At 34.7% G+C, this 15,699-nt stretch overlaps 1 protein-coding gene across 1 annotated transcript in view; it reads left to right on the top strand.

Moving 5' to 3' along the window:
- dnm3a (dynamin 3a) overlaps window positions 1–15,699 on the top strand; it is a 105,745-nt gene that overhangs the window by 16,470 nt on the left and 73,576 nt on the right. Inside the window, exons 2-9 of the mRNA NM_001128524.1 lie at window positions 532–605; window positions 5,728–5,877; window positions 7,070–7,273; window positions 10,231–10,329; window positions 14,109–14,269; window positions 14,357–14,499; window positions 14,757–14,892; window positions 14,981–15,048. Coding sequence (NP_001121996.1) covers window positions 532–605; window positions 5,728–5,877; window positions 7,070–7,273; window positions 10,231–10,329; window positions 14,109–14,269; window positions 14,357–14,499; window positions 14,757–14,892; window positions 14,981–15,048 — 1,035 coding nt within the window. The remainder of the gene's footprint in view (window positions 1–531; window positions 606–5,727; window positions 5,878–7,069; window positions 7,274–10,230; window positions 10,330–14,108; window positions 14,270–14,356; window positions 14,500–14,756; window positions 14,893–14,980; window positions 15,049–15,699) is intronic.

Genomic DNA, 15,699 nt, shown 5'->3' with positions numbered 1-15,699 from the left:
CTGCATATTAGGCCGATGACATTTTAGGCCAAATAGCAGTCATACTGTCTTAGGCAGATGGTCATAATGTTTAGGATTCTCTGTGTACCATCGCCATGTAAACAGGAGTAAGAGGAATTTGACTTCACCCAACTGCAGTTCCTCCATACTAGACTGGTTTATTTATAGAGTGTGCTCATGTCCTCTGCACAGACAGTAGATGTTGAAAATGAACTGCTTCTGAATCGTGAACTGACTACTTTCTGATTATTTAAGGCTGAATTGTCCTACCACTCATTTATAAAAGTACAGGCCAGTACAAGTTTGTAAACGTGCCATAAATATCAGAATATGAGGCTGAAGTAGTCCAAGCATGCAGTGACAGAGACTTTGGCTCCATGCCTCAGACAGTGACTGCAACTGTGTATCATGTGTAGTTTTCATGTGTACTTTTTTTTAGATAGAGAGTTTTATTTTTGGCTTGCACACAATTTTATTAGTGTGTACTGTATAAGTGATATTTATTAAACATGGTTCATTCTGTTCTTTCAGAGATTTCCTGCCAAGAGGCTCTGGAATTGTTACAAGGAGACCTCTTGTCCTTCAGCTCATCAGTTCAGCTTCAGGTATGAGGGATTATTACAGTGACACTTGACGATTAGGTAACAAAACATTGACATTGGCATGTTTGCAGTAGCGCCAAACAGTTGAATTTCCAGTTTCCTGTTAATTTTGTTTTGATTAATATACAAAAATAAATATACCACTCATAAAGTTTGTGTGACAGTGTAGTAAGTAAAATATACCAACCAACACACAAAGACAATTAGTAAAATGCAGAAACACACTCAAATTATCTAATAATCAGTTACCCAGTTATGGCAGTCTTAGCAAACTAACTGATTCAGAGTCAGTAGATTTATTGTTAACACTTTACAATAACAGTACATGAATAATGATGTATTAATATGTCAATGAAACATTACTTTATCATGAATTAATGATGAGTAATGCATGCGCTAATCATGAACTAACTTTAACTACAACATGAACCGTTCATGAGTATACAGTGGCTATTTTAATTACTTGTTAATACATGTTGTTAATTAATGTATTAATTAACATTTAAATTTTTTTTGTAACCAACATGAGCCGTTAATGTGTAATTATGTCATGACTTTACTTGAAGGGGCACATCCCCATTAACTCATTTTTAACTACTCCTTTGTTTAAACTTCTTGTTGGTATTGACAGAACACTTTCCTGTTGTTACTTAGTTTAAGCACACTAGACGAATATCATGAGTTCATCATGGTTAAATTAAAAATAAACTAATGTGGTAGTTAATACATAAATTAACTAACAAGCATGTACTAAAAATAATTAAGGTAGAGCTGTTATTCACGCATGAACTCATGTGACATGTTGTAATTAAAGTTAATTCACGATTAGCGCATTCATTAACTCTTCATTAGTTCATAATAAAGTAATTCATATTAATACATCATTATTCATGTACTGTTTTTGTCAAGTGTTGCTGATTTTTGTTATTGTTGTTGCAGAAATTATTTTCAATTATGGCTGTCGATGAGTGTCATCTTGGTATACTTTTTATTATATAATTGTATAATATATTGTATAATTTCCCTTTTTATTAGCTTAGGAGCAAACCCATTTATCCTTTGCAAAAATAATAAAATGATAAATATAATGTTAAAAAATACATTAAAGGCATGGCATTGACTTGCAAATACATAAAATAAAAACTTGTTAATGATTTTTAAATAGTCACACAATATGAAAAACATTGACAGTTTGCCTACACTGTTAACCCTTACTGTAGATTATGCAGTAAATAACTGTAAAATAGCCAGTGTTTTGCTGTAATAAAAGGAAACAGTATTTTACTGTAAAAGGAGCAGGATTTGTATGAAATTTTGTAGTGCAAAGAATAAATTACAGTAATTTACTTTATGTATCCATTACAGATAGTTACTTTGATAATAAATGGTAAATTACTGCTCAACCATTATTACCCCATGTACTCTGATGCTTTATGTTGCTATATATATATATATATATATATATATATATATATATATATATATATATATATATATATATATATACATACACTTTTCAGTTTTGGTATATGTATGGTCAGTATTGAGGAGAAAGTGAGACAATGCATTGATGATAAGCTAAATTTCTCTGCAGCCATCTTTGTGTTTTCTTTGGTTCCTTTTATGGTTTTAACATTGAGTATCAGGAGTCAACCAATGTCAATGTCACAGAGCTAATTAAAAGGTAAAGATATCGACGAGATGCATTTAAAGGCAAAAATATTCACACAGAGCAACCAAATTATCACAATCATTTTTATAACTTTGTTTACTTTTCTATAATTAATCTAATTGGCCTAGTTTAGCCAATAGTTAAGCTTTTAAATTGCACTTTAATCTGAATATTAGTATTTTGCTAAATAACTAGTAAAAATGTGTTATTTAAAAAATATCTTAAACAGCACGTACATACATTTTTGCAGAGACTCAATTAATTTGTCTGGAAAACTTCAACTGAAGTAGGTAAAAGTGGCATTAACAGTATAGTATAAAGACTTTCCTAAATAAATGTAGTAATCAGGTTATTTTATTTATTTATTTATTTTTTATTACTACAGGTTTGGAACAACATGTGGATCAGATTATTTATTATTATTATTATTATTTATTTATTTTTATTTTTTTTGCTTTGGATGAAGTTTTTATATTTTTATTGATTTTATTCAATGATATGTGCATGATTGTGATAAATGTAGGCAGTTCCTTTGAAAATATGCTATGCACCAGGGATGTCAAACTCCTGAAGGGCCGCAGCCCAGCAGAATTTAGTTCCAGCCCTGCTTCAACACACTACCTTTAGATTTAGTTTGATCAGGTGTGTTTAATTTGTATAATTGCACTGTTACTCTGTAGATTGTGCAGTAAATAACTGTAAAAAAAACAATGATTTAGGCATCAGCACACATTCCCACAGGCTGTCCGTCTTATTCTAAACACAAAGGTGTTAGAAAGAGTTTTCAGAAAATGCTGGCCCTTTAAGGGAGCCAGGTGTTTGATTTGTTTACTGCTGAGTGTGCTCTATTCTCTGTCCATCAATTCAGATGTAGATTCTGATATGTTTTATACTTTAAATAAGAATCTACAATGAGTAAGTAAAATGTGTTCAAATGTTTTTGAGGGTTTCTAAAATAAGGCTGTGTTTTAAGTTATATTGTTGTTATATTGAATTGTGTACTTGAAAGCTACATTGTTAGCTAGTTAGCCTCTCCTCATATAACTTCTTACATTACTTTTGTTTAAGTATATGTATTTATTGGATATTGCATACTGCCATAATGTACAGATGCTAACAGTTGTATGTATCTTTCTGCAACTAAGCCAAAAATAAATTCCATCATCTCTGTAAGGTAACATGTGCACATCATCACAGGGAATCACAAAAACATGATACACATAGCCATCCACACACAAAAGCTCCACTATCCGGTCCCAGGTTGTGAGTTTGTTGCTAAGTATTTTTCCGAGCTGTGTTTCCACCTATGAATTTATATTTGAAACAATAAAAAAGTTTGTTGTCATGAGATAATTAAAATAGTAAAAGATTGGATCCTTTGGTTTTTTAGTGTTGCCAACTTTATTTTTGTTTTCTACAATTATTTTAAACTTTTTATTGAGATTTGACACAGTTTTTAATTATTTAAAACTTTAAAACTTAAATTATTTATTTTGTGTTTTTTGCTGTTCAGTTTTTTTTTTTTTTTTTTTTTTGCATGGTCAGCATTGAGGAGAGAGTAACACATTTCACTGCAGCACTTTGTGTGTGTGTGTTTATTGGATATGTGATTGTGATAAATGTTGGCAGTTGCTTTAAAATTATTGCTAATACCAGGGGTTCTCAATCCTGTTCCTGGGGATCTACCTTCCTGCAGATTTCAGTTGCTATCCATATCAAACACACCTAAACCAATTAATTAGGACCTGAACACCACGTGATAATTACAAGCAGGTGTGTTTGATATGGGTAGCAACTGAAATCTGCAGGAAGGTAGATCTCCAGGAACAGGATTAAGCACCCCTGCTATATACCATGGGGGTCAAACTCCAAGTTCCTGGAGAACTGCAGCGCAGCAGAGTTTAGAATCCACCCTGCTTCAACGTTACCTGTAGATTTCTAACAAGCCTTAATTAGTTTGATCAGGTGTGTTTAATTAGAGTTACAGCTTAAAGTCCCGGTCACACTGCACTTTTCTCCCTATAGACTTCCATTCATACGCATGTGAGTACTGCAGACCTGGTATGATAGCTCATGCGACAAATTTCATAATTCGCAGCATTGGAAAGTTCAAGCTTGGAGAACGCTGAATGCGAAATCACATCATGTGATTGCTTGAGACCAATCAAAGATCAAGACATGACCTCTCTGGCTTGCTTTTTCAATCTCTAATTATTTTGTTCAATTCCACTACTCGCTTTGTTTAATTCCACTTCGCAGTGCAGTATGACAGAATATTGCATGCTTAAACGTTTGTGTGACCGCAGCCTCACTGTGCAGACCTGTAATATGTAAGACACTATTTATATCTGCTGATTTCTTAATTTTGTTAGACATTTTCTGTTATTTGTTTGGTGCCAAAACAATAAAATAAATTTTTCTGAAAAAATGTTATGCCTTCTATTTTCAAAAAACAGCTAAGAATACTGATTAATTTTAGTAACACTACAATAACTATATATGACATACTATTAATGTGTATGCAGTATAATGCTGTGATTTGTAACTCTACAATACAGTAATTAACTCTACACAGTTTCCAGTTAGTTACCACTGCTGCTCTATTACAGTAATTAACTGGCAACACTGTTGCCAGCTACTCACTGTATTGGTTCAGTTACAGTAAATAACTGGCAACACTGTTGCCAGCCACTCACTGTAATGGTTCAGTTACAGTAGAAAACTGGCAACACTGTTGCCAGCCACTCACTGTAATGGTTCAGTTACAGTAATTAACAGGCAACACTGTTGCCAGTTACTTACTGTAACCGAACTTTTACAGTGAGTAGCTGGCAACAGTGTTGCCAGTATTCTACTGTAAAAAACCCCGGTAAGGTCTAACAGTGTACCTAATAGTGATTGTTTACCAGCTTGTTACACCAGTTTCAGCTTCTTTCCTCACAAGGATAATGAAAACCAGCAGCTTTTGACTTCCATAGTCATTTTTGTCTTACTATTGAAGTCAAAGGCTTCCAGTTTCCAAAATTCTTCAAAATATTTTCTTTGATGTTTAACAGAAAGAAAGAAAAAGCACATAAAAGCCTGGAGTGAGTAAAATGAATAAATTTTAATCTTTGGATGATCAATCCCTTGGATGCGTAAGGTGCAACAAAAATGGTTTTGTTTTGAAAATTTTTTTACCTGATGATTAAAGGGGCGATATTACACCTAAAAATGTAAACACTTTGGTTGATTTTAAGTAATTAAAAAAAGTGACTTAACAGTCTTTAGTATAATGTGGACTGGCACTAGAGGGCAGTGTCTCCTGTGAATATTAAAATCAGTCTGTGTATAAAGAAAGGAGGTTTGTCCTGTCTTTGAGATTCATGAATTAAAAACTGTTGAGCTGTCAGTTCCCTAAGGCACTATCATCTTCTGCTTTTTCTAATTCATTCTTTCCATTCTCCACTGCAGAGCATGCAGAGTTTCTGCACTGTAAAGGAAAGAAGTTTACAGACTTTGATGATGTCCGACGGGAGATCGAAGCAGAGACAGACAGAGTAACGGGAACAAACAAGGGCATTTCTTCCATTCCCATTAACCTTCGTGTCTTCTCTCCAAATGGTATTATTGTCAGAAAATAAATTAAAGTGCCCTTCAAGGCTGCTTATTTTCATCAGAAATACAATAAATTAAATTATTGTAAAAATATTATTAAACTAACTCACCATGTAAATGATATCTGTGATGGCAAAACTGAATATTCAACAGTCAATTTAGTACACAAGAATTCATTTTAATACTATTAATACTGCTATTTATTTATTTTTTTCCGTTTTTCTCTCTAAAAAAGATTCTCTAAGGCTACGTCCACATGGAAAAATCATGTTTTTGTTTTTTTCATTTGCAGATTCTAAAAGTTTTGCATTTATACATTAATTGTTCATAAAAATTTCTGCTCTAAATTGAAAATTTAAAAAACTGGGTTAAAACAGTGTAATACTTATGCAACACATATACATTCACTGGCCATTTTATTAGGTACACCTTACTAGTACCGGGTTGGATCCATGCTTTCATGTTGTTGATGCCAATTCTGACCCAACCATCCTAAATTTACGTTAATGTGCAGTTGGACAGGTGTACCTGATAAAGTGACTGGTGAGTGTATGTGGTGCTGCAAGAAAACATAGAGCAGGATACATAAAAATATAAAAAATACAAACATAAACACAAAAATATGATGGCGGCCGCATGTACATCTTAAAAAAATATGCGTGTAACTGTTGCATCTCCGCTGGTTGTCTAGTTGATACAGCATTAACAGGTTTTGTGTAACAGTTGTATATATGGCATCGCATGAAGCAAAAAAAAAGCTGCATAATCCGGCATTATTTTACTTAGCAGTTATTACATGCAGGGTTTTGTCTTTTTCTTCTGGTCATATGGTATTGTGATGTCATTATTTCCTAAAAGTGGTGTTTTGCCTATTTACATGGCTATGCTAGGTATGTTGTTTTCAGATTGTTCAGTATCCAAAAAAAGTTTGTTTCAGGGCACAAACAATGCTTGTGTTATGTGAAAGAAAGACCGAAACTATATATTAATCTTTTGTAGATAAAATCATTATCTGTTTCCAAGTGGACGGGCCCTAAAAACATTTATTTCTAAAAAAATATATGTATCAAAAATATATCTAAAAAAATAAGTACATAAAGTGGTGGCGTTATAGCTAATTTGCATTTGAGTTGTAATGTTGTCCACCTAAATATCTTCTCACATTTCTCTTTCTTTATTTCTCTTTTTCAATCTTCAGTGTTGAACCTGACTCTGATAGATCTTCCAGGCATAACTAAAGTGCCAGTGGGAGACCAGCCTGCTGACATTGAATACCAAATCAGAGACATGATCATGCAGTTCATCTGCAAAGAGAATTGTCTCATCCTCGCTGTGACGCCCGCTAACATGGATCTGGCTAACTCTGATGCTCTTAAACTGGCCAAAGACGTGGATCCACAAGGTGAGGGACAAATACAGTTATGCTTCACATCTGTCTTTAGCATTATCTCCTGTTTGGCCTACTAACAATAGCTATGTTTCTATCCATCTATTTTTATGTGCATTGTGAAGTATTTATAAGTAAAAATACTTAGGGGAGAGCGGGGAGGAAAGCAACATTGGACGAAAGTATCAAAGCGATTTTCTCATAGTCCTTATTCCTTATTATTATTTTTTTTGGACGAAATATGTTTGCAGTGAACATTAACAAGGTTATAGTCAGATATATTTAAAATAAACAAGATTAAGCCAGAAAATCTAGCAATTTTTGTTGTGTAACTTTTGACCCAGTCATGTGTTACTTTCGTCCCTGCCTATGGGGTCAAACATTACAATGTGCAACTTTTGTTTAAAGTGAAGTAATATTGGAGTTGTTCTGCATTGATACAAAACAACACCTGATCTTGATAGACTACCCTTGTCAGTTTGTAATAGAGATGTCCAGGTCTGATCACGTGATTGGAAATTGGGCCCTATCACACAGTTTCCGACTCGATTGGAATCAGATGTTACCTCCCAATCAGAACTCGAATATATATATATATAAAACTTATGAAAATACTCCAAAAAAGTGCCAAAAGTGTCAATGACATACAAATTAGCCATCTATCTGTAAGCTTTGAAACAGGAACTTCAATTTTAATAACAAAAAATTATTAAACCATGTAAAAAAATAAAGTTTCAATTTAGTATTGTTGAAAACTCATCGCATTCAACATTTAATCACTCACTCACTCACTTAGATAGAGATGGGTTTTAAGGAAAATTATCATATAAATATAATCTGGTAAAAGCTGGTATCTCTGGGCATTTACAATGTCCCCTGCAACAGAAAAAAACCCTCTCATTTGGGACTGAGGTTTCTGGGACAGAGAGATATGACTTGGCCCAGGTTGACAGCAGTGGGTAACGTTGTGCATTGTCTTTCCCCCACTTGAGAGGACAAGCCATTAGTGAGATAGAGGTCTCATGTCTGTATCAATCTGAACAGTGTGCTGTGTCACACCCTCCGTTCCGCCCTTCAGTAGGCGCGCGACAACACCGCTCTTGAGTATGCGCGCTCAACCCCCCCCCTCCCCGCTTTACAGCACGCGCGCGACAACATAGCTGATCAGAACGCGCGCAACAACACCACTATTCAGTACGCGCGCGACAACACAGCTGATCAGAACGCGCGCGACAACACAGCTGATCAGAACGCGCGCGACAACACCGCTATTCAGTACGCGTGTGGCGTACTGAACACCCACTTCAGGTTTGATCATTTCCAGCTCTTTTTGATGCCCGCTTCTAGCAACACACTCCATTTCCGCATTACTGTATCTGTAGCGACAACAGACCGCAAGGGCTGATGGGAATTGTAGTTTCCGCTACCTCCCATTTGCTTCATTCGCCTGAGCAAATTTTCTCAGAAGACCTATAGTTTTACCGAGTCATGCGACTACGGTAATATCGAAAAAAATTAATATTGCGGTATGACGGTACAATACGTTACATCCCTAATATATATATATATATATATATATATATATATATATATATATATATATATATATATTTACTGTCTGAAAGTATTACAAACTTTATGACTACAACATTGCAATAGCAAACTGTGAGATACGTAAACTTGGGATTGCAAGAGGTGGAAAGAAAAGTACACAACAAACCTGATAAGGCATCTCAAAAACAAACATCCAACACAATACAGTAGGATTACCCAGCCAACCCAATCGAAGACGAGTCAGCTCATGCAAAAGAGTTTGAAGAGGAGAGAAAAAAATGCCCTTGGACAGTGTGAAGGCACTGGACATAACAGCCAAGATAGCACAAATGATCGCAATGAATGACCTGCCGTTCACCTATGTAGCGAACCCTGGATTTCTTATGCTTATTAGATTTAAAAATATATATATTTACTGTTGCACTAAAGTCCAAAAGTGAAGAATTGATGTTATTTATTACTTGATTGTTCAAGCTACCTCACAGAAGAGCTCTGTTTGTTAACAGAGTTGTTGAATGTTAAAATAAGGTGAATTCAATAAAAATAAGGAACATTCTGGATCTGTTTATTTGTTCTTCTTTATTCTTTTTTTATGTATTATAGAAGTATTGGATTGGGTTTCGATGTCGGTAGATACTCAAAATCAAATGACTCAGACTCGAGGGCACAGCAAAAAAATGTTTCTGCTAAAAACAATATACCTTAAAACAATTTTTTTTCCATTAAAATAAGTTACTTACATCCCTGCACTCCCCTATAAAGAATAGGGCTAGGTTTATTGCACACATTTTTGAAAATGTGCATGAAAAAAAGCACATGCGCACAACTGAGTATGATAGTCAATAGGAAAAAATACAGAAATTATAATGTATGTGCATCAGAGCTGGGCCAAACACATTTAAAACATCTGAAATGTTGTTTTAAGCTGCGGTCACACCTGAGTTTGTGTGTGCGAAATTCTGTCGTACAGTGCTGCTAAAAGGGGCGGGATTAAACAAGATTATTAGATATTAAAAAAAGCGAGCGATTGCTCCATGTTCTAATTTTCAGATGGCACACACAGGTGACAGTCTTTAACACTAATGCCACCAGCCTAATTTCTCTCTCATGGATCTTTGCACCGTCCTTTTCACAACAGATCATTTTAAAATGCCAAAGACCATTATCAAAGAGCAGTTTTGAACCTCCAAAACATCCATTGGATTTTCTCTTCATCTTCTGAGTTGCAAATAATTTATTTTATTTTAAAAAAATGCCCACAATGGCTCTAATGCAGCAAATTCTATTTTCCTTTTTGATATTTGGTGCGATTATCAGGAAGTGACGATTTTGTTCTCTTTGACTCATCTTTAGATGGAAACATAGCTAATGTCTTTCTTTCTTGTTTTTGTTTCCATTTTCCTTGATCTTGATTTCAGGCCATCGCACCATCGGTGTGATCACAAAGCTGGACCTGGTGGACAAGGGCACAGATGTTAGGGACGTGCTGGAGAACAGGTTACTGCCACTGCGCAGAGGTACAGCACACATAGAAATGAGCTTTTAGCAGAGGCTGTGCAGTCTGGCTTAAGACCCGCACCATTGCCAAGCACAGTCTGCTGCAGGCTATAGTGGCTAAAACAGGGCCAGGTGCAGAGACTTCATGCTTCCTCCTGCTGTCTTAATGCATTAGACACACAGAAGTCCAGCTATGGAGAAGGGTTAAGACGCTGTAGAAACATTACCTCGGTCATTTGTGCAGATCGGATACAGCCCTACTAGTAGTTGCTGAACTGTTTTCTTTCTTGCTCTGGAGAGGTCACAGCGCTTAAGAACAGCTGAATATCACATTTTCCCACCTCATGTCTTACATTTTTTATTTTATTTTATTTTTATTTATAACAGAGCTGAGCTATAAATACTGTCCATAGTTTATTATGAATAGCTATAATTTTAAATAAAATTAATATTATGACATTTTAGTATACAGTGAAAGCTGAAAGTTTTTGACGAATCCCCCTTTTTACTAATACATTTCTGTAACTTTTATTTAAGAAGGTTTTCAAGGATAATGTAGTTTAGAAGGATAATGTATTTTGAAAGTAATATGTTACTCACAATTTCTATCTAATATAATGTTTTAGAGTTTGACATATCTAGAAAAAAAATAATAAATTCCAACATTTAATTCTCATGTGGATTGACATATGATGGTTCTCCAGTCCTAATTTGGCCATACCTTTTCCTGTGTTTCAGCTGGTAGAATGGTTTTTGGTGACAAATCTTACTTTGATACAATCTGGGGAAATTTACTACCCGTTTGTTGAAAACATCCACTAAATTAATCTGCTGTAAAAAATATATATATATACTAATATTTTATTTATTTATTTATTATTATTTATTTATTTTTTAATGTAATGCATTTTTTTACTGCAGCTAAATTTAGAGGGTGTTTTCATCTCTAATATAGCAAAAGGAAAGTAAATTTGAACAGTGCACAAGGATTAAATATCTAGAGCCCTATCATACACCTGGCGCAGTGTGGCGCAAGACGCGGCGCAGTAGTCTTTTGGTAGTTTCAGCTTGGCGCAAGAGTCGTTTTGAGGCGTTGCGCTATGCTGTTTAAATAGCAAATGCATTAGCGCTCATTTGTGCGCCTATAGGCGTTCTGGTCTAAAAAGGAAGGCGTTCTGAGGCGGACCGCTGGCGCGTTGCTATTTTGAGAAACTATAATAGATTTTTCATTGGACCAAAACTAACCCGGTCTAAACTCCGGCGCAAAGTTGCGCCTCGCTTACGCACTGCCTAATACGCACAAGAGAGCAATAGGCAAATATCTTTACATATGAAAAAATTTAAATATTAAGGATATATATAGGATATAATAAGAATAGATATAGGATATAAATATAAAGGATTAAAATATTACAAAACAAATTATTTTCTAGCCTACATAAATATGAAAAACCACTGCTTTTATGTCTTCTTCATCTCGGCAGGCTTTTTTCAATTTGCTTTTGTATAATGTTATTAATATTAGCACTATTATTTATTATATCCATATTTATATTTATTATATCCATATTTATAACAAGCTTAGATTTGCCCACCTGTCAGATTTTAGACCATATGGGGCATGGCAGGTGTATTTGGAAATAACTCAGTATTTTGACCACACTTGGTCATTACTGTTCATTTATTCGTTTGCTAGAAATTAGAACTGAATTGAGAAATAGTTTTGAAACAAATCTTTGCGCTTAACAAACGAAATTGATTATTTATAGGCTAATTGATGTCTGTGTGTAAAGGTTTCCCTATCCAAGAGCGAATGTGAAAGTAGTTCCATTATCTCTCATTCTCACGCAGTAGATGCTCTGTTTAACAGTTTTCTGTTAAAAAGCTGTTAACTGTGAACTGTTTGCTTGTGAAATGCTCATTTTTTCCACTTAGACTTACTTTGCGTCCTGTAAATAGGGAATGCGCTCTTGGCGCGACATAGCTGGGTCTTAAAGGGAATGGGAGATGAGACTCTAATTGGTTTATTCTTAAAACACACCTATAACTCATTAAGAAAAGAAACTCAACCCTTTTAAACCATGCGCCGCGGAGCAAGGCAGATTTCCCGTCCTTAAATTAGCAAAGACGCGTCCTGACACGCCCTGCATTTTGCGTTCTGCGCATGGACCGTCAAAATAGAGCCCCTAGTGTTTTTAGTCATTTTAGAACAATAAAAATGTTTTTAAATTGCTTCTTTAGTCAAATGATGTGAAACTAAACAAGAGACAACAAAAGAAAATTGCAATGCTGTCAAAAACTGTGATACTTAGATAAAATGTTATTTTAATATTCAGTTTATTAAAGCAATATTTTATTAAACATATTTTTTATTCAATTCATCCCAGTGAAATGTCACAATTAAATCTTTAGTATGCAACAAACTTATTGTTGTAAGTTCAATGAGTTCTGTATCTTGTTTATTTCAGTATTAATGATGACACATTTTCCTGCAGCATTTAGTTTCTTCGTTTAATGGTGTGTTGAATTAAATCAAACTAATAATCGTTCATATTGCTCTGTTAGTTTAATCAATTTAAATCAAGTGTAATCAATTTAAGTAATAGTAAATTCTTCCACCCAAATTTCTAACAAAGTGGACCAAGTAAATCTAAATAAACCAAAAGCAACCACAATGTTACTAACAAGATGTTACCATAAAAAAGGACAGAATGCTCAACCATGCCTTTTTTCTTGACATAGTTGTGACGTCTTTAGATGACAGAAACGCATCTCCTTGAAGCAGATATTTTTTATTTTGAGTAGTTTTTTAATTGATTAGGATGTTTTTTGTGTATTGAAATTAAACAAAGAGGAGCAGTGTTTTTTTTTTTACTTAGTAAACTACATACAAATTCAATGAAAAATACATCACAAACCCAGAGCTAAATGCACCTGATGCAAAATGTAAAACTTCAGTGATCCATTTATTCACGTTGGACAGAAACATTAAGCTAAAACATAGTCATTTCATGTTGCAGTGGTTTTTTCCATATCAGTAACTGTATTAACTTTTGGTAACATTATGCTTACATTACCATTGTAAAGTCAGACATAATTTGACTAAATTCACATTAAATTAACATTAAACAGACGCTTGCCCCAATGTGCTATTTCAAATTTGACAATAAATTCTTAAAAGTAATTATTTTCGTGGTTTGTGGCAAACAAAGTAGACTCTGCATCCTGTAAGAGCCATTCTGTATATCAGCAAATGAAAACATTTCTTTCAGATAAGGCTATGGATGGTCATCAGTGCTGGCACTGCTTAATGTGCCGGCTTCAGCTTCATCATGGCTGCAGCCATGTCACAAATAAACCACCTGTTATTAGGCAAGCTGCTAATTCAGCGTCTTTCAAATAAAGGGAGTAAAGAGTGCATATATTTAATCAAAAATGTAGTCAAGTAGAGAGTAAATGTACTGAGTATTAAAAATATAAGCAACAAGTACAAAGTTGCCAAAAAATACTTAACGAAGTCCATTGACTTGAGTACTTTACACCACTGTCAGTTATTAGAGATGAGTTATTAAAACTATTGTATTTAGAAATGAGTTGGAAAAAATATTCTCTCCGCCAAATAGAAATTGGGGAAAAAATAAACAGGGTGGCAAATAATTCTGACTTCAACTGTATATGTTAAAACCCGCCTTTTTACATCGTTAAATTAGGCACACAGTATTTATTTTGACTTAAAGACTGTATGCTGAATGTTTTTTGTAGTTTACTTGATTTAATACTTTTTCTGTGATGGCTACAGGTTATATTGGTGTGGTAAATCGTAGTCAGAAGGACATTGAGGGGAAAAAAGACATCAGTGCAGCTCTGGCAGCAGAGAAGCGCTTCTTCAAGTCACATCCAGCATACAGACACATGGCAGACTACATGGGCACTCCATACTTACAGAGACTCCTCAACCAGGTCATATAAAGTAGTACTACAAACAACATTAAATAATATTGACAAATAACGCCTTTAATTATATGTTCTTATCTCATATGACTTTAGCAACTTACCAACCACATCCGTGACACGTTACCAGCATTACGTAGTCGACTACAAGCCCAGCTTCTTTCACTGGATAAAGAGGCTGAAGAGTACAAGGGTTTGAATCCAGATGATCCCTCGCGCAAGACCAAGGCTTTAATGCAGTGAGTTCACACACACACACACACACACACACACACACACACGCACACACACACACACACACACACACACACACAAACTCGCTTTAATTCAGAGAATAAATACACATGCACAAATAAACACAAACAAACACACACACTTTTTTTACCTTATTGCAATATACAAAACTTGTTTACAGCCTAAGCACAAACAGATTGCAGATAAGATGAGAAGCGAAGAGGCCGCACACACAAGCTCTTACCATACTTTTGTTTTCCAGGCTGATACAGCACTTTGGGCTTGATTTTGAGAAGCGTATTGAGGGATCTGGGGATCAGGTGGATACAGTGCAGCTTTCTGGAGGAGCCAAAATCAACCGCATCTTTCATGAGCGGTTTCCCTTTGAGCTGGTCAAGGTGATTGTTGAAGCTGAATTGACCTTTAAATAATCAATCAATGCTATTCAGAATGCATTCTAATGTTTTAATCACATTCTTCTGTAAGATGGAGTTTGATGAGAAGGAATTACGAAGGGAGATCAGTTACGCAATTAAAAACATCCATGGCATCAGGTATGTGTCGCAAAACTGTATTAACTGATTAAAGTGCACCTATTTCAGATATTACCTTTTATTTTATGGTATGAGAGCAATATCTGTTTGTGATTGAGAATGGTCTGCAACGGTTCAAAAATCAAACTGTACATTTAATAGTCAATGGGTCTCGATCACTAAGCATGCAAACACACAATTCTGAATGAAATATCCATACAGAAATGTCATGATTCATCAAAACTTTCGTACTAAAATTAATTCTAAATATACAAATTATTCAAGAACAACTTATACCACACATACTCAATATTAGGGGCCTTTAGGATGTATAAAGAACCCTTCATATAATTAGATATGTTATGTACAGACTTGGTAAATTGTAACTAGACATCAAAAAGTGACAATACAGAATAATTTTAGGTCCAAATGTGTCTCACCTTGTGTTTGGAGGCAGACTGCTACAGTATACGAAGCTGGTTGGGCCGTGTATTATGCAAATGACTAATCTTGTGCTTGCAGTCGTTCGGTTAAAAGATATTAAGAGTAGCTCATGTGCATACATACATGTTTAATTAATGAATAAAACGGAAAGTTTTTGAGTGTTTACATGTGTGAAAATAATGGTAAATGTTTGCGATTATTAGTGAATGAGACCTATTGCCTCCCAAA

Source organism: Danio rerio, chromosome 20, assembly GCF_049306965.1.
Source record: "Danio rerio strain Tuebingen ecotype United States chromosome 20, GRCz12tu, whole genome shotgun sequence".
Classification (NCBI taxonomy): Eukaryota; Metazoa; Chordata; class Actinopteri; order Cypriniformes; family Danionidae; genus Danio; species Danio rerio.
This window is presented reverse-complemented; position numbering and strand designations above follow the sequence as displayed.